A 19850-nucleotide genomic window follows, 5' to 3' on the forward strand; every position below is an offset into this window, starting at 1 on the left:
ACAGCAAAAGAAACAGTCAACAAAACCAAAGACAACCAACAGAATGGGAGAAGATATTTGCAAATGACATATCAGATAAAGGGCTAGTATCCAAAATCTATAAAGAACTTATGAAACTCAACACCCAAAGAACAAATGATCCAATCAAGAAATGGGCAGAAGACATGAACAGACATTTTTCCGAAGAAGACATCCAAATGGCCAACAGACACACGAAAAAGTGCTCAACATCGCTCGGCGTCAGGGAAATCCAAATCAGAATCTCAATGAGATACCACCTCACACCAGTCAGAATGGCTAAAATTAACAAGTCAGGAAACAACAGATGTTGGCGAGGATGCAGAGAAAGGGGAACCCTCCTACACTGTTGGTGGGAATGCAAGCTGGTGCAGCGCCTCTGGAAAACAGTATGGAGGTTCCTCAAAAATTTGAAAATAGAGCTACCATACGATCCAGCAATTGCACTACTGGGTATTTACCCCAAAGATACAAATGTAGGGATCCGAAGGGGTACGTGCACCCCGAGGTTTATAGCAGCAGTGTCCACAATAGCCAAACTGTGGAAAGAGCCAAGATGTCCATCGACAGATGAATAGATAAAGAAGATGTGATATATATATAAAATGGAATATTATGCAGCCATCAAAAGGAATGAAATCTTGCCATTTGCAACAATGTGGTTGGAATTGGAGGGTATTATACTGAGCGAAATAAGTCAGTCAGAGAAAGATATGTATCATATGACCTCACTGATATGAGGAATTCCTTATCTCAGGAAACAAACTGAGGGTTGCTGGAGTGGTGGGGGGTGGGAGGGATGGGGTGGCTGGGTGATGGACATTGGGGAGGTATGTGCTATGGTGAGCGCTGTGAATTGTGTAAGACTGTTGAATCACAGACCTGTAACCCTGAAACAAATAATACATTATATGTTTAAAAAAAAAAAAAAAAGATAGTAGGAAGGTAAAAATGAAGGGGGGGAAGTTGGAGGGGGAGACGAACCATGAGAGACTATGGACTCTGAGATACAAACTGAGGGTTTTAGAGGGGAGGGGGGTGGAGGGATGGGTTAGCCTGGTGATGGGTATTATTGAGGGCACCTATTGCATGGAGTACTGGGTGTTATACGCAGACAATGAATCATGGAACACTACATCACACAAAACTAATGATGTAATGTATGGTGACTAACATAATAAAATAATTTTAAAAAATGGTGGCTTTCTAGTTCTGTTATTCCTTCCATGTGGTGTTCTATTGTAAAAGACAGTTTTCCCATCCCCTCCACTTTTAAACATCCATCCATTCATCAAACCAACAATGTTTGAGAGTGTTTGTTTTCTTTTCTCACAGCCTCCCCAACAGAGTACATGGTTAAATTTTGGATCTCTAATAAAATGGGAGAAATGGTATTTTACTTATGTTTTAATTTGCATTTATGTAATTATGAACAAGGTTGAGCGTTTCATTTAAATGGAGATTTTTTTTTTTTTAATCCTCTACTAAAAATGTTTGCGTTAGTCCTAGGTAATTTTTTTTTAGACCAGTATCATACTTGGGAAATTTCTTAATGCTCATATCATATCCTATAACTGTTTCATAGTTTACTATTTGACATGGTCCTGTTTAATTGTAATTTGACTATCGAGACAGAATTTTTCTCTGCCATGATGGTGACAAAAGCTTAAAGTGGGCTTAAAAATACATGTAATTATATGTCATGAAAAACTTATATTATAGTAAAACTTTAGGTTAAGAAAATATAAAAAACCTAGGTTTTCATCATGTGTTTATTTTTTTATATTTTTTAAAGATTTATTTATTTGAGAGAGAGAGAGCACAAGTTGTGGGTGCACATGGTCGGGAGTAGAGGGAGAGAAGCAGACTCTCCACTGAGTGTGGAGCTGGTTGCATGGTTTGATCTCACAGCCCTGAGATCATGATGTGAGCCAAAACCAAGAGTCAGACGCTCAACTGACTGACCACTCCGACACCCCTCATCATGTGTTAATATTTATTTATTCTCATAATATATGAAGTTCTGAAGTATTTTGCTAATGAAAAGTATCATTTGTAGCACATACTATGAATATTAGATACCCAAAAGTGACTAAAACCTTAGATTTTAATGATTTATTCACTTTCTATCAATATATCTTTACATTTTACCCATCAAATTATATTTTTATTTGCCTGCTTATATCCCTTAAATGCATTCTGACTGAAATGGAAAATTTATTATATAAATAAACTTCCACAAGAAAATTACATAGTTTAATGTTTATGGAAATTAAACAGCCTTGTAATATTTTTTAAATGTTATCAGTGTGCACTTACAAACATTATTAATGTAGTATCAACGAAGTATTAGGTAGAAACCAGTAGGTATTGCAAGTGGGCAGTTGGAACAATTGATACTGAACATTAATACCTTGATTTCTAATCATACTGAAACTATTAATTTCTATTTAAAATTTAGTTGAGAGAAAGCATCATTTTTACAGTATGTCTTGTTTCTAAAATAGGAAAAAAAAACAAAAATCAAATTCTTCTTAACAAAGTGTCCTCCTGCCTTTTGATTTCAGGTGACGTTCCCGGAATGTGTACGGTGGATGACAATCGAGTTTGACCCCCAGTGTGGCACTGCACAGTCAGAAGATGTCCTTCGTTTGTTGATTCCTGTCAGAACTGTTCAGAATTCAGGATATGGACCAAAATTGACATCTGTTCATGAAAATCTTAATTCCTGGATAGAATTAAAGAAATTTTCAGGGTCCTCTGGGTGGCCTACTATGGTTTTAGTGTTGCCAGGTAAGTTATTTTTTCTCTTCTGTTCTATTTGATAAAATCTATGCATTTATAATAATTATGTTTAGTGAGGATATGTCATTAAAAATGTTTACAACTTTTAGAAGGATTTCTTCAAGACCTACTCTGCATCCGATTGCACATGAGTAGTGAAAAAGACTCTGTATGGGGGGCGGGGGACAGCACGACTAAGTTTTAGAAGAGAATGTTTTGAGGATCTTGTGAAAAAAGATTAGCTTGACCAAAGCGAGTTAATATTGAGGGGTGGCTGTCTGCACAGTTGGGAACAAACTATAGAAAAAGTGGGTTTGATCTTTTATTTTCCCAATAAGTGAAAGATTTTGAGAACTTACCAGGACTCTTTTCCATTCAAGAGAATTGGTCAACCCCCTAACCTACTGAGTTATGTTAAAGCTATTGTTTCCAAGACGAACCATGAGAGACTGTGGACTCTGAGAAACAAACTGAGGGTTCTAGAGGGGAGGGGGTGGGGGGATGGGTTAACTGGGTGTTGGGTATTAAGGAGGGCACGTATTGCATGGAGCACTGGGTGTTACACGCAAAAAATAAATCTTGGAACACTACATCAATCAATCAATCAATAAACCTAAAAAAAAAAAGCTATTGTTTTCAGTTCTTCAGGCTTGAAGGGGTGTGTGTGTGTGTGTGTGTGTGTGTGTGTGTGTGTGTGTGTGTGTGTGTGTGTGTGTGTGTGTGTGTGTGTATGTATCTGAGACGGGACAGGTGTGTGTGTGTGTGTGTGTGTGTGTGTGTGTGTGTGTGTGTGTGTGTGTGTGTGTATGTATCTGAGACGGGACAGGCAACACTCTTGTTATTGCTATTACTGGTATTTTCCTTTCAAAGAAAGTTTGTAAGTTATTAAAACTGTATGTGGTCTGTTGTGTTTTTAACCAGTTAACCATAAATATTCTTGTGATTCCTCAAATTCACAGCCTATTTGAATTCAGAATCTTCTGTCTTCTAGTCTGACCTGCCTTGTTTGTGAGGGGCCAGGTTAGAGGATTGCTCATTCTGAAACAGAAAAGGCTAACTAACCTAGGTCGCCCAGTGATCGACAGGTAATTGAAAAATGGTCATGTAACAGAAGGGTAGAACATTTGATATGGAGAGGTTGGTCATAAAGAAAAATAATAACAATTCACTTGGGATGGTTTTGTTGTTGGCTAGCGTTGTTTTTAGCAGTCTTACTCAAGTAGGTACAGGAACACCCCCAACCCCCGAAACAGGCCTGGGCTTTTTAGTATTTGATTCGTATTGCTACCTATCTTGAGATATATAAAAGATAGGGAAATTTTAATACAATTGTGTCAGATTTTGAACTCAATGTTAGTTTTTTTCCTTAGGAAATGAGGCCCTTTTTTCATTGGAAACGGCATCAGATTATGTGAAAGATGACAAAGCTTCTTTCTATGGTTTTAAATGTTTTGCAATTGGATACGAGTTTAGCCCTGGACCTGATGAAGTAAGAATGAATTACCTTCTTTCTGTTAAGATTGTGTTTCTGAGGGCTGCTGTTAACTAAAGTTGTATTTGCTACCTATATTCAGGAAGCCTGAAGTTTCTTTTAAGTTAGGGTGTCTAATTTAGAATACCTTATAGTTTAATTTTGTGTAGTGGTTTTTTTTATTTTTGGGTTTTTTGCTACTTTTAATACATGAAGAGAATGGAGTCTGTGCACCATGATATAGCCTTTAAAGAAAGTATAATTGTGCCGGCTTCAAATGTACTCAGGTGGCTATACCTTTCTGAGTAAATAATAGAACCTAATTTCGCAGTGGGACTAACTTAATATCTCTTCTGAATGTTTCAAATCATACAATAAAACAAGAGTTGAAGAAAATGATCGTGCTACTTTAAAGTAGTGAATGACAAATTCTTTGGACAATGAGCCTGTAGGCCTGGACCTTATTAACATGCAGAAGACATATTATTGATCCTCTTCCTCTCTTAATTTAACCACTAGCTGACATGTTCTTCCTTCTGGTCTCAAAAGTTATGCTTGGGTGCAAATCACATTATGCTGATAATCCACCTTATCTTCCAAACATTTTTTTTTAAAGCAACTGATTTTTTTTTTTTTTTTTTTAATAATTATCCAGGGAGTCATTCAACTGGAAAAAGAATTAGCCAATCTTGGGGGAGTTTGTGCCGCAGCTTTGATGAAAAAGGATCTAGCACTTCCTATTGGTAAGTCTGGTCAAGTACTAGGTGTTTATGATTTTTTAAAAAAATTTCAAGAGTAGAATATGTTTATCTAGGATATTCTGAAATAAATTAGCAAAATGAATTTGATAGTCACATACATTCATGAATAGTAACTGTTAAATATACTAGTAGTTTGGGTTTTCTTTACTGGAGTATCCTCTAGTCTTTTTTATTCACACAAAAACATGTACACAAACCCTCCTTAGGCACATACATGCTAGGTGCCAGGCACTGGGTTAAGCACTGGATATATTTTATTAAACCAAAAGTTTGAGATATTTCTTAAATATCTTAGTGGACATATCAAGTAGGCAATTGAATATTCATTGTCTGGCACTCAGGACAAGTCAGTGGACATGTCATTTGAACACAGGTGATATTTAAAGACATGGACCATGTGAAAGATGAGCTAGGAAGAGAATGCAAATGAGAGCGAGAAGATCACCCAGGATCAAAGGTGGGGCTTGCCAGAGTGTCCAGAATGGACGGACAGGCCTAGGAGGGTGTAGAAAACACCCTGGTGCAGCAGCCAAGGAGGCAGGATTAAAACCAGGAGAGGAGACATTCGTGGGACTTTTGAATGCAGTTGAGAAGTCAATTAAAATCTACCATCAGATGGAAAAACTGGTTGGTTACTTATGTACTCAACAAGAAATATGAGAGAAACTGAAGGCATTTAGCTTGGAGTAAGAGAATAGGTAGTCAGAAAGGGCGGGGCAGGTTGAATAGGTAGATCGCTCTTTAGAAGAGTTTTCATGTGAAGCACAGCAGAGAAATGAGGCACTGGCAGGAATAGTACCTCTTTATATGACACAAATTTGTATGATATGTAAGTTGATTTAAGATCAGGATGGTAAAGATGAAACTAAAGTTAAAAATCTTTACTGATTCTATGATGCTTGGACATGGTTTAACTTTTATTTTCACAGTGTTTGGGAATAAAAGGCATTACTATTGTATTTCCCCAATTCTCCCCCCAAGAAGTCCATCTGTAGCCCCTCCCTCTGAGACCATGCTTCCAACTTCATCCTCCCCCTTCCCTTCTTGTTATCTTCTCTTGTCTTCCTTCTCTGTTCCCTTCCCTTTTCCTGCTCCCTTCCATGCTTGTCAGTTCCCCTGCTCCTACTGAATGTTGTTACATGTATGAACAAATGAGACATCTTGTGTTCCATTTATATGAAGAAAATGGGTACAACCTTTGGAGAAAATATGTTAGTACCTGTTCAAATTTTATATGCCTTCTACTTTTTGATATAGCAGTTGTTGTACATACTTGCACAAATGCTCAAAAAATATGTGTTGTAAGATAGATTAATATAGCAGTGCTTATGATTGTAAAACCTGGAAGCAACCAAAATATCAGTTGGAAACTGGTTGAATAACTCAAGGTACACTCCCTACATTGCAAATGTGTGCAGCTGTCAAAAACCAACAACGAAAGATCTCTATGTCCTGAACAAGAAAGATTCCAAACTATATTAACTGAGAAAAGCACGTTGCAGAAGAGGGTCCCATTTTTGTGAACATTATGTTATATATATGTATGAATATAGGTGTATGTGTGCACGAGTATGTATGTTGACACACATACATAAACTTATTTACACACAGTTTCTTGAACAATATATAAACTGTTGACACTGTTTATCTTCAGAAGGGAGGTGTTGGGAGAATTTTTCATTCTACACTTCTGTATAATTTGAATATTTCCTTTTGAAGATGTATTGCCTTAGTAGTATTTTAGAAATTAAACTATCAAAGGAAATTCAATAAATAAAATATGTTTTATATTAAGCAATAAAGGAGAAAAGAGATAGAGGATACAATCACTACCTCATTTTTTCCTGTAAGTTACTCTTTTTACTAAAGGTGTAGCTCTTCTGTAACATAACCAAAGTTAAAAAGCCTCAGATTCTGAATAATCAGTTCCCTCATTTGGGGGAGGAAGGGATTATAAATAGGCTAAATTCAAAAGTACGTATTTATATGCCTAAATACAGTATATATCTTGTGAAAATCCCTCAATGGATACTTTTTGAGTATTGCCTTGAGAATTAAGGCTTATATTCACACTGAAAATTACATTTTAAGATGTAAAGCACTGAGACCGATCCAGAATGATAATAGTTCTTTCAATCTGGAATATCAGAATTGTGAAAAAGGTGTAATAAATGCAAAGGACTAGAAAGTTAAACTAAATATTGATATATACTGATAAAACTTTTCATTCACACAACAGGTAATGAATTAGAGGAAGATCTTGAAATTCTTGAAGAGGCTGCATTGCAGGTATTGTCCCAAACATCATAAGGATAGACTTTGTACATTAATTTAAAAGCAGTATCTTCATTCAGATAACCTTATTTTTCTTGAATATAGGACTTTCATTAAGTACTTCATTCTATTCATTGGCAGATAAAGATACATAACTCATAATTTCTTGGTGGGAGAAACCCAAGGAAGCTCTTGCTGTGCTGCATGGTGGTTGTTAAATTTGGAGTGAGACATAAATCCTGCGGGAGAAAGAAGAGTTACCAAGTGCTGGGGGCATAGGAGAGGGCTTTGCCGAGCTGTTGACATTTAAATTGGATCTCGAAAGAAGTTTTATTTACCAGTTAGGAAAAGAGAAAAAAGGGTATTAGTAGTAGGAATTTAAATAATATCTATAGAGCACTTTATAGTTTATTGTATCTTTAATATTATCTATTTTAGCATTTACATTTTGAGGTCAGTATTATCTTTTGAGGTCAGTTATTGTAACTGCAGTTACAGTAACTGCAGTTCAAAGAAGTCCTGTGATTTGTCTAAGAATTCAACTAATTGGGAGATAGAGGCTAGTATCCAGGTCTAATACCTACAGCTAGTGGTTTAAATCTTATTTATTTCCCGGGATGAATTGATCACAGCAGTAATAATAAAAACAAACATTTATTTGATCTTGACCTTATCAAATACTATTCCAAACATTTTGCAGATTTTTAACTCAATTAGTCCTCACAGCAGCCCCATGAATGAAAGACTTTTATCTCCATTTATAAGTAAGGAAACTGAGGCATGGAGAACTTAAGTAACTTGCCCAGAATCATGCAGCCAGGCTAGAATTTGACTTCTGGCAATTGGGTTACAAAGTCCATGATCTTGATCACTATGCTCTAATTAATTGTAGGGAGCCCTGGTATCCTCAGTAATGTTAAGAAACTTCTGGGCTTTAAAGATCTACCAGTTTTTGTTTTTTAAAAAAGTTAAATTTTTTTTACTTTAAGATACAAAAATAGAAATTCAACAAACATTTAATAAATACAGTATGTATCAGACAATATTCTACTTAAAGAGAACCATCAGGGAGTTCATATGTTATTCATTATTACAGGGATTGTTGTGGTTTATAAAATGTCACTTAGGCCAGATATAAAGAGATGTTTATTGTGCTTCTGTTAAAAAAAACCTGATGTCTCAGATTGCCCACGTTTTTGGCACATAAGGTAGTTGTCGTGGTGGTCTAACATATATTAAAGACCTGCTACTTGGGGCGCTTGGGTGGCTCAGTCAGTTAAGCGTCTGACTCTGTTTCAGCTCAGGTCCTGATCTCATGGGTTGTGAGATTGAACCCTGCATCAGGCCCCAGGCTCAGTGGGAGTCTGGATATTCTCTCCTTATGCCCCTTCCCCCCCTCTCTCTCTCTCGCTCTCGCTCTCGCTCTGTCTCAAATAAGTAAATAAATCTTAAAAAAAAAAAAAAAGACCTGCTACTTGTTAGGCAATCTAGTGTGCTCTTTATATGTTATATAATTTAAATTTTATAATAACCACAGAAGAGAAATATTTATTTGATCACCGGTTTATACATTTTGCAGATTCAGGATGGTGTGTAACTTGTTAGCTCCAGTGCACACAGCAGCGCTTGTCCAAAGTCAGGATTTGAACTCAAGTCAGTTTGATTTTAAAGATCATTATTTTTAAAATGGCATATCTTGTAGAATGCAGAAGGTACTGTTATATAAAGGTGATGGTATTTGGAAATATAATCCTTTCCTATGAAAAGTATTTTGTTTTGAAATTTATAATATAGTCATTAAAAAGTTTCTAGAGTTTCAGCATTTAAAGCAGGTCTTTCCAAAACATAAGGCTTGCTTGTCAGATCAATGAGAACTAAAATTTCAGTTTTATCTGCTTTTTTTTCTTAATTTTAATTAAGGCTTAGACAGGCTACTAGAGTTTATGTGCAGCCACAGTCAAGTTTCTGTCCACTTTTAGCCCAAGGTAGGACCTTGGTACCCACCCACCTAAGAGAGCAGAGATAGTCCAACCATGAAAGATCCCAATAATGGGAACACAAAAAGCGGAAGACCTCCACAGCTGCCTGTAGAAGGGAAGCCTGGTCCAGACAGATGGGGATGCAGCACAGGGAGGGCTAGAGTGGGCAGAGATGCACTATCTCAGCTAGCTTGCAGGTCTCTGATGTGTTACTTGATTTTGTGGAAGGAAGGAGGCTGGAAGTATTATCCCATATTTTTCCGTCATGGGGAGGTTTTCTATATTGTAGGCTAAAGGAGCCCTGGGGCCATAGAGAGAAGATACTTTCCCCAAAAAGGCCTCCCTAAAATTGTGCACGTTCAAGAAACTCGTGTAATTGAAATTTTTCATTTTAAATACATAACTGTTCTCTTTTACCCATCAGGTGTGCAAAACCCATGCTGGTATTCTTGGAAAGGGTTTAGCTCTTTCTCATTCACCAACTATATTAGAGGCACTTGAAGGAAACTTACCACTTCAAATCCAAAGCAATGAACAGTCGTTTCTGGATGATTTTATTGCTTGTGTTCCAGGATCAAGTGGTGGCAGGCTTGCAAGGTAATATGCTTTAAGCACTACAATTCCTGACTTTCAGGGCTCACCTCTGTCTTCATTTCTGAAGAGAAACAAAAGGAAAGTCATTAGGATGTTAAAATGCAGCCTGAAATAATCTGGTGTATGTGTTTTGAACTTGCTGAAGTATAAAATGGTAAATATTTTAAAATATTTTTTAAGGGCGCCTAGGTGGCTCAGTTGGTTAAGCAACTGCCTTCGGCTCAGGTCATGATCCTGGAGTCCCTGGATCGAGTCCCGCATCGGGCTCCCTGCTCGGCAGGGAGTCTGCTTCTCCCTCTGACCCTCCCCCCTCTCATGTGCTCTCTCTCTCTCTCTCCCTCCCATTCTCTCTGTCTCAAATAAATAAATAAAATCTTTAAAAAGTATATATATATTTTTTAAATACATGGTAGTTGTTAGTTGATTAAAGTTTCCTTGGTGAACTTTTATTTAAAAAATAGGTGGAGCACGTGGTGTAATTGAGAAGTATATGTATTCAATAGTAACATTTAATATCTAGACTAAAATTTATCACTATATTTTATTTTAATAAGATTTCTCTTGAAATCTACCAATATAAATATAAATTAAGAATTTAAATGAAATTTGAGGTTGTAGAGTTCTCATTTATTTTTTTGCTATTTGCTTTTCTTTTTTTAATGAAAAGAAAAAATATGCTAGCTTGTTTGATTTTACTGGTAAATATAGAAGTCTAACGTCTTCCCAGTTTTAATTTTAAAAAAAGAGATTCCTCTGTGGTTTTTAAAAACCAAAATGGTAATTGGAGAATAGAAAATCTTTTAAGTCAGCCCTCACTGCTAACTTTGTGGACATCTTTATGTAACAGAATTACTTATCACTCATCTCCCAGGACAACTTGAATGTAGGTCATGCAATGAATTCAAGAACGGATATCCCAAAGTATAGAAATTTAACAAATGTTCATGGAAGGTAATGAGGGAAGATAGTTGGAAAATTGTGTGAAGAAAAGATGGACAGTGTATCTTTAACCTAGCTGTTCTCAAGCAAGCAAAATGCCATTTCTGTCACTGATTTTACAGAGGAGCTGTTCTTTCCCAGGTTTTCAGGCTGGCAGATTAAAGCAGACCTCCCTCAGTGAAATAAATGAATGTACTTAGGACTTCAAATATGTATAACCTAAATTCATTTTCTCGGTTATTTTATGTCAGCCATGTTAAAATGTCAATTTTTCTGATTTTAAAATTATTTCTATTTTATTTATAAAAACATCAGAAGTCTCCTGTACTTTGGTGTATTTTTTAACGAATTTGTCATTAGCAAATTTGCAAAGGAGACACTTGGATTGTCACTGAATTGGAAATGAAGATACTGTTTTAGCATTTTGTTTGATACAGGTTTTATTCATTTGGCTTAATTTCGTGTTAATCATTAAAGATACTGATGAATATTTAGTTTTTTGCTTGCTTTTTTATCACTGCCAGGTGGCTTCAGCCGGATTCCTATGCTGATCCTCAGAAAACATCTCTGATCCTGAACAAGGATGATATTCGTTGTGGTTGGCCTACCACCATAACTGTTCAAACAAAAGACCAATATGGGGATGTGGTACATGTTCCCAATATGAAGGTAATTATATCAGAATTAAATTAATGGTCATCAAAGGACTGACTATTTTAACTAATAAAATTTTAGAAAAAACAAGTGGTTAGAGTCCATTTGCAGTACTGTCTTCATACTTGTAAGTAGGGGAAGCCAAAAAATTGTTTAAATGATTTATTTATATTAATTAGTACACACTTTTCCAAGTTATATGTTTTATCGTTTGTGTCTTAAATTTTGCTAAGAGCTATGGTGATTCAAGGGAAGGATAAGAAAGTGTCCATATATGCACATAGAGGGAAGGCCTGTAGTATATAGTGGTTGAATAAATCAATGAAAGAACACATTTTAAAATTTTGTATGTATTTTTTAAAAGACAAACACACTGGGTGATAGACATTAAGGAGGGCACGTGATGTAATGAGCACTGGGTATTTTATAAGACTGATGAATCACTGAACTCTCCCTCTGAAACTCATAATACACTATATGTTAATTGGATTTAAATTTTAAAAAAGACTCAAATACATTCTGCACTTGGTACTGTTGAAACAACATTTAAAATACAATATTGATACATATTAAATTAGAAATATGTGGTGGAAGATCCTCAAAAAGTTAAAAATAGAACTACCCTGTGATCCAGTAATCACACTTTACTGGTTATTTACCCCAAAATACAAAAACATTCATTCAAAGGGACGTACACCTCTGTGTTTATTGCAGTATTATTTACAATAGTGAAATTATGGAAGCAGCACAAGTGTCCATCAGTAGATGAATGGATAAAGAAAAGGTAATACACACACACACACACACACACACACACACACACACACACACACACACACACACACACACACACACACACAATGGAATATTATTCAGCCACAAAAAAGAATGAAGTCTTGCCATTTGCAACAACATGGATGGAGCTAGAGAGTAAAGTCAGACAAAGACAAATATTAAATGATTTCACTTATATGTGAAATGTAAAAAAACAAAGGGGAAAAAAAGAGAAACCAAGAAAAGACTCTTTAACTGTAGAGAACAAACTGATGGTTACTAGAGGGGAGGGGGGTTGGGGGATGATGGCTGAAGTAGGTCTTCAGTGTGATAAGCACTGAGTAAGGTATAGAATTGTTGAATCACTATATTGTATCCCTCAAACATTGTATATTAGCTATACTGGAATTAGAATAAAAACTTAATAAAAAAATTAGAAACATGAATTTGGATGGTAAAAGAATGAGGAATGGAAATAGTCATGCGCTACATTAATGACTATAGTTATTTGGGTACATCTTTCCTGAGACATTAATTAATAATGACATTTTAGAGCATACTGTAATGCATAAAATGAATCCATTATGATATAATTAAATATCTCATTTAAAACTTTTATTATATTTCTAAAAAAATGTATATGGAATTAAAATTTATTATAAGCGATTCCCCAGCTGCCCCCACCCCCTCAAAGATGTGTTGTTACAAAGTGATTTGGTTGTTTGAAGCTTAGAATTGATTGAGCCACGAAATCCTGTTCACTCCCAGAGTAGTTTATAAAAAGAAAGTGGAATAACTATCATTCTACAATATCTCGGTATTCTTAGAGTATAAAATTGTTTAGTGATTTACTTCAAGGTTCATAGTACATAGGCAAATGTACTTTTGATGCTAATTTACTTAGAGTAAATGTAGTTGTTGAAAGATTAAATCAAAATATATGTATAAAAATAATGGCTGTAATTTAAAAAATCAAGTGTCTTTAAATTTGAAAGTGTTTACTTTTTATCTTTTCCCCTTTTTTTCTTTTTATTACATTCAAAGTTTAAAGCTTTTAATGATGGCAATGCATATAAGCTGAAGAATTTTACTTCATACCTTTAAACTCCTGTGTTTTAAATATAAGATGGATTTGTAATATTCCCAGGGCATTATATCAGTCCAAATTTCTTTTATTATGTGTTATTTTTTAAGTCTTATCAATGGAGTACATTTTCTTCTGCACAATAGTACAGCTAAAATTGAGATTAGTGCTTTAAAATATGTGGAGATTGTGGGAAAGTATACTTGAATTACCTAATAAGGTAATTTAATGTTATCCCCTGCAAGAATTCAAGAATTTGGTGTAGATTCCTTCTACTGTCCTGTACTTTATGAATAGTGGCATTTATTTTTATTTTATATTTTGATATCTATGATTATTTGTTCCAAAAATCAAGGCCTCTTTTTACATGGTGCATTCCAGATTCACATTGTGGAACTATCTTGAAGTCATTCTGCACACCTTTGAAAGGAATGCCCAAGACAGACCAAGTGGTCACATAAAATTTATGGAGTTGTGGGTCCGTACTTGTTAATTGTTTCTTTGAATGTGTCATGGACAATTATATAGTAATAGTATTTGGTTTTTATAATATGGTTAGGTGGAAGTGAAAGCCGTTCCTGTTTCTCAGAAAAAAACATCTTTACAACAAGAGCAAGTGAAAAAACCTCAAAGGATCCCTGGCAGCCCTGCAATAGCAGCTGCACCTTCTAATACTGATATGACTTTTGGCGGGCTGGCATCACCAAAGCTGGATGTTTCCTATGAACCGATGATAGTGAAGGAGGCTCGGTATATTGCCATTACCATGATGAAGGTAATTTATTTCACTCATCAGAAAAGTTTTATTTTCCACCATTTATTAACTTAACAGACATTTCAGTGATCCAAACACAGACACAAAATTACAGATCTAGAGAGCTATTGTTAGATACAAATTTGGAATTTTTTTTTTTTTAGATGATTTCTTTTCCTCCAAAGAGGATTTTCATTTTTTTTTTTTTTTGGCAGATGCCTAGGGGGGATTCCAGTAATAGATCAAGTTAATTCAATCAGAGATTGAGATGGTTGAAAACTCAGTTTCATTTCCTGCAAAAGTATTTGTCTATCTTCAATTACCATTTCTCCCACCTAGGACATAGCCCTTCAGGAATTCAGTTTACCTAGGCCCCCTTCGATTTTGGGGTTCTCTCACATGCCAGCCTCATGTCTTTGGGTTTTCTCCTTCTTTGGGTTTTTTTTTTGCTCTCCAGTGCCTTTAGACAGATTTTTAAAAATATTTTGTGCAGCATTTTTAGTTCTCTTCAGAGGCAACACTGGACTAAATTAGCAGGTTGCGCATTAGCTAAAGCAGGAGTTAGGAATTGTGCCAGTAACAGAGAGCAGTGGTGAGCCACTGAAGGCTTTCAGTTAGAAGAACGGCACAGTTATATTTGTGTTTTATAAAGATCATAGTGGAATATGGAGAATAATTGGACAAATGATCAAGAGGTATGGTTAGGTTTAAGTCCCTTTAGGAGACTGTTGACTTAATGCGGTGAGATGTGCTAATCGCTTGAACTAATGAGAATAGATTCAAAAGATATTTAGTATCAGTAGGACTTGGTGGTTGAAGAGGATAAAGAGAAAGAGGTAAGAATTAAAAGGTGAAATTCACAGTTTGACCTTAAGTAGTAAGATTGATAGTGGAGGAAGAGCAGGTTTTGGTTGAGGAAGATAATATTTTTGGGTGTGATGAGTTTTAGATATCTCTGAAATATCCACGCGAAGATATGTAAAAGGAAGTTGGTTGTACAAACCTGAAGTGATCACAGACCTTACCTGAAGAAAAGAATTTGAGAATAATTAGCACTGGATTACTCATGATATCATGGAAGCAGATGATACCTATCTTCCATTTTGAGTGAAGGGAGAAGTTCCAGGGCAGGATCCTGAGAAACACCAATATTGGTGATTCTCAAACTTTTGTCTACATCAAAATCATCTGGAGCACTTATTTAAAAAGGAGATTTTCCAATAATCTGAAGATTGAGATTCAGTAGGTCTGGAGAGAGGTTCAAGAATTTGCAACTATACAGAGTGATGATTCAAATTCAAAACCTACATTTTGAGAGACAATGATTTACAAAATAGGTAAGAGAAAAGAAAAAAAAGAAAAAAAGAAACATTGATAAGAATATTAGCCAAAGAAGTAAGACATTAAGCTAGGACCAGCATTTACTTTTTGCCACTTTCCCCCCACTTAATGTACAGTAACTCATGTAATCCTCACAACAGCCCTATAAATTACTGTTTTTATTCCCATTTTACGTACGTGGAAACTAAAGCACAGAGAGAGCTTAAGTAACTTGTTCACACAAGTGGCAGGGAGTCTGACTCCATATTTGATTTTCCTGCCGACTTCCTTACAGCATATCTTGAAAGAGCAGTTTGGGAGGGGTTAACAAAGTTATGCTGCAGAAGGATCTAGCAACAATGAATTCATCAGTGATCTTGGTAGTAGCATTTTTAAAGGCATCATAGATTGGAAGAATTTATAGATGGAGCAGAAGTGAAAATAAAGACAAAATGAGTAGATTAAGTCTTTCAAGATATTTGGTTCTAAGAAGAAACAGCAGAAATGGAATTGACTGAAGGCTTTAAAGTTTGGGATGAATAGAGAAGGACTTAGACGTTTTAATACTGATGAGGAGACAGTCCAGAGGAAGGAAACCAGGAAGATAGTCTGAGAAATGAAAATAGAGTCTAGAGCTCCAGACTCTTTATAAGGGAGGGGTGGGCCTTAAGTAGGAGGATCACCTCTTTCACCCTACAGGAGAGGGAAAAGAAAAGTAATTAATACAGATACTTGTTAATTTGTAACTTGTGCAGCCAAAAGATTTATTATGATAGTAGTTACATGGTTTTTTTTTTTTTAAGATTTTATTTATTTATTTGACAGAAAGACACGGTGAGAGAGGGAACACAAGCAGGGGGAGTGGGAGAGGGAGAAGCAGGCTTCCCGCCGAGCAGGGAGCCCGATGCGGGGCTCGATCCCAGGACCCTGGGATCATGACCTGAGCCGAAGGCAGATGCTTAACGACTGAGCCACCCAGCATCCCAGTAATTACACGTTTTAAGTTGGATTAGGAGTGATGAATGTCAGAGTCAAGATTTTAAAACAAAGGGGGAAAAAGAAATATTCATTATGGAGAATGAAAGAGAACTGATGAGAAAAGAGTTATCATCCATCCTTGAAGAATTGGATGAAATTGGACATCCTGTATTATTAACATTGCAGTGTGTGTTGTATGCACATGGGTAAGGTAATCATTTGGATTGATTCAGCGTTGAAGTTTTGCCAGATAGCTCCACAGATGAGTAGTGTGAAAAGGGAATTCAGCAGATGGTGCTTAAAGAAAGGACAGTGGAACCTAATTGGTTTGGACAGGATGATCGATGAAGATCCAGAGAGAGGGAATTGGGATGAAAAGGACTAGTAATCTAAGAATAGATACAGTAGGAGTCACTGAGGCAGAAGACTGTAAGCAGGCCCTTTTGTTGTGATTCCAAGAAAGAACAATTCTGCAGAATGTCACAGGTCTATGACTTTTGTTAAGTTTGTTGAGGTTGAAGAATTGAGGGAACTGAAAAGCTGGAGTTTTGGATGACTCATCCACTGACTTAAAGAATTTGAAGATAAACATTCTCATTCATTTCCATTTTTATTTAAGGATCTACTTTTTGGTCCCCTTACCTCCCTAATCATTCTTTTAGTTTCCTATGAACATGCTTCAATTTGTGTAATTTCTTTTGAAAATCTGGTTACCAGAACTGGATGCAGTTTTTCAAGACTATTCTGAGTAGCCTAGGGTTAGAGCATTTACAGAATACCATTCCCACACTGTCTCTGAGATACCAATGCATGTTCCAGGAAAGGGATTTTCTTGTATCAGCCATTCACACCTACTCTGTGCTACTCAGCAGTCAGCCAAATATTGTGGAGGATGGGAAAATGAGATATCTATTCTTTCATGAGTAAATTTAGTATGTGTTTTGAGGGAAAATGGTGGAGTGGAAAACACATTGTGCTGGGAATCTGGAACCCTGGGTTTTCCTGCTAGACCTAACCTTAAGCAGCATATTTCTCATTTGTAACTTTTAGTAGGTGAAGACAGCTAGATCTCTTCTAAATCACATTCATGAAAATAGAAGTATGGGAGAAAGGAAGGAGGCTTCTGAGTGGTATGGGTGTGCCTCTCTTTACTCTAAGCAGAGTAGAAGTTAGAAGTGAAGTGAATGAGCAGTTGGAGAACTTTACCTGAACTTTGAAAGATAATGATCAGTTTGGCAGTGTTGCAAGAATACAAAAATATTGGGAATAACTAGTTTCAGGGACCTACAGTCCATTTTTGTCTTTACATTTCACCATAATTTTTTCCAGACTTTTTTGTTCCTTTTATTAAGAAACAGATTGTTCTCCAGGTCCAGTTGCAGCAATCTTTATATAATGGATTCATATCCTGTTTTGGTTATGTGAATTGCAAATCCTCTTCTCCCAGGTGAAGGCTTATCCTTGCCCTTTATTTATAGTGTCTTTGGGAAAAATCTAAAATTTTAATGTACTCAGAAGATTTTTTTTTCCCTCTAAATTTGTTGATGGTTTGTTTGTTACATTTGGGTCTTTAACACACCTAGAATTTATTTTTGTAAAGGGTATGATGCAGGTAATTGAGTTTTTCTTTTACTCCTATGTGGAGAACCAGTTGTCTCAGGACCATTTATTGATGTCTTATCACTGCCTTAGGAATGTTTCTAATGAGTTACTGGTCTTGATGGAATTTCTTACTTTACTGGATTCTTACTGGTCTCTCTTTAAAGGTTTATGAAAATTACTCATTTGAAGAACTGCGTTTTGCATCACCAACTCCTAAAAGGTAAGGACCATTTTTGCAACACATAGCCAAGACATGTATTGTCAACTGCTTGCAACTAACATCACCCTGCATTCCAACTTTATTTTCCATAAGTAGATATTTTATAGCATTTTTTATGTTCAAGTAGAGATTTACCACAGATTTTATAATGCATAGATTTACAGATAGAATATATTATATTCAGTTGCAAAGATAGAATATATTATATTCAGTTGCAATACTGCCAATATGTTATATAATACTAAGATACTAGAGAAAGGATAATTAGTATCTAAAAAGATATATATTGGCTTCTTTAGAGTTGTTTAGTTTGTTTTTCCAGGATTTTTTTCCTTCTCACCTTTACCTAATGAGTTATGGAGCGATTTCAGTACATGTTGTACTTGTATTTTTAGTTCTGAGGTCTTAACTTTTCAGCCCTTGAGTAGTTTTAACTCCAGATTTGAGCTGATTTTTTGACTTACTATTTTATTTCCTTGTTAGAAGAAGTGCTTTTGGAAGCCTTGAAAAAATTATTAGATGGATTGTACCTTGGAGAGGCTACTACCTCCATAAAATTTAGAAAAAACTCCAAAGTGGACCTAAAAAAAATTCTTACACATTTCATTATATCGCATATCACATGATTTATTAGAAATTAGCAGGTTACTGTGAATTTATTCTGACATGTATTCAAAATAGAGTTTTAATGCATAATGTAGAAAGTTTTCTATAAAAATAGCCAAGTTTTGAAAATGTATCTTTATCTAGAAATAGGGAATTAACATTCTGTCTCAGGCTTAATTTTAGTTACAAAATGTCCATACAATGGAAGCATATGATTTTTATAAAATAAATATGAACTATACATTTATAACATGTTAAATAAGAAAAAAATGACCATTTGCCAGTAAATAGTTTTTCATATACATAAGGCATTTTAAACCTAATTAAAATAGTCTCATCTAAGTAAATGCATTATTTATTCAGCAATACTATTAAGCATTTGCTGTGTGAAAGACATACAGGCTCTGGGATACTTTTATGAACAAAATAGACAAGGTACTGGTTCTTATGATATTTACATTCCTGTAGAGAAACAAACTATAAATAAGTAAACAAAATAGGAATAATTAAGTAAGGGTTTTTTTGATAGTGATGGGGATAGGACAGGCCACCAAAGTATTGGGTGACAGGAGAGGCCTGTGTGAGGAGGTGTTTACTGATTGGAAAGCTGGATGGTAGTTGGCTGTGGTAAGATTTGGAGGAAGTTCGTTCTAGGCAGAGAAAGAAGTTTGTTCTAGGGCGGATGGAGCTTGATGTCTCTGAGGAACCAAAAGAGTGGTGCAGGAGAGTAGTGAGCAAGAAGGCAAATGGGTGAGGGTGAGATCAGAGAGCAGGATAGTAGTATGGGGGTTGGCCACCTTAGACCTGCAGACCATATCAGGCCCGTTTTTGTAAATAAAATGATGTTAGAACATAGGCTTACTCATTAGCTAAGTATTGTCTGTGGCTACTTTTCGCCCCACAGTGGTAGAGTAGTTAAGTAGTGTGACAGAGACTATTTGGCACAGTAGACTAAAATATCATTACTGAAAATGTTACTGACCTCTGATGTAGAATATCATGATTTCTATGGGGTCTAAAAGTCTGAGAAATGAGCGG

At 35.7% G+C, this 19850-nt stretch overlaps 1 protein-coding gene across 12 annotated transcripts in view; it reads left to right on the forward strand.

The window, feature by feature from the left end:
* MYCBP2 (MYC binding protein 2) overlaps positions 1 to 19850 on the forward strand; it is a 269922-nt gene that overhangs the window by 149330 nt on the left and 100742 nt on the right. For all 12 annotated transcript variants that reach the window (XM_027591552.2, XM_027591553.2, XM_027591557.2 and 9 more), the window contains 8 exons: positions 2586 to 2811; positions 4173 to 4291; positions 4929 to 5016; positions 7274 to 7323; positions 9712 to 9884; positions 11345 to 11489; positions 13892 to 14107; positions 18151 to 18206. In XM_027591552.2, coding sequence (XP_027447353.1) covers positions 2586 to 2811; positions 4173 to 4291; positions 4929 to 5016; positions 7274 to 7323; positions 9712 to 9884; positions 11345 to 11489; positions 13892 to 14107; positions 18151 to 18206 — 1073 coding nt within the window. The remainder of the gene's footprint in view (positions 1 to 2585; positions 2812 to 4172; positions 4292 to 4928; positions 5017 to 7273; positions 7324 to 9711; positions 9885 to 11344; positions 11490 to 13891; positions 14108 to 18150; positions 18207 to 19850) is intronic.

This window comes from Zalophus californianus, chromosome 3 (assembly GCF_009762305.2).
Source record: "Zalophus californianus isolate mZalCal1 chromosome 3, mZalCal1.pri.v2, whole genome shotgun sequence".
NCBI classification, from domain to species: domain Eukaryota; kingdom Metazoa; phylum Chordata; class Mammalia; order Carnivora; family Otariidae; genus Zalophus; species Zalophus californianus.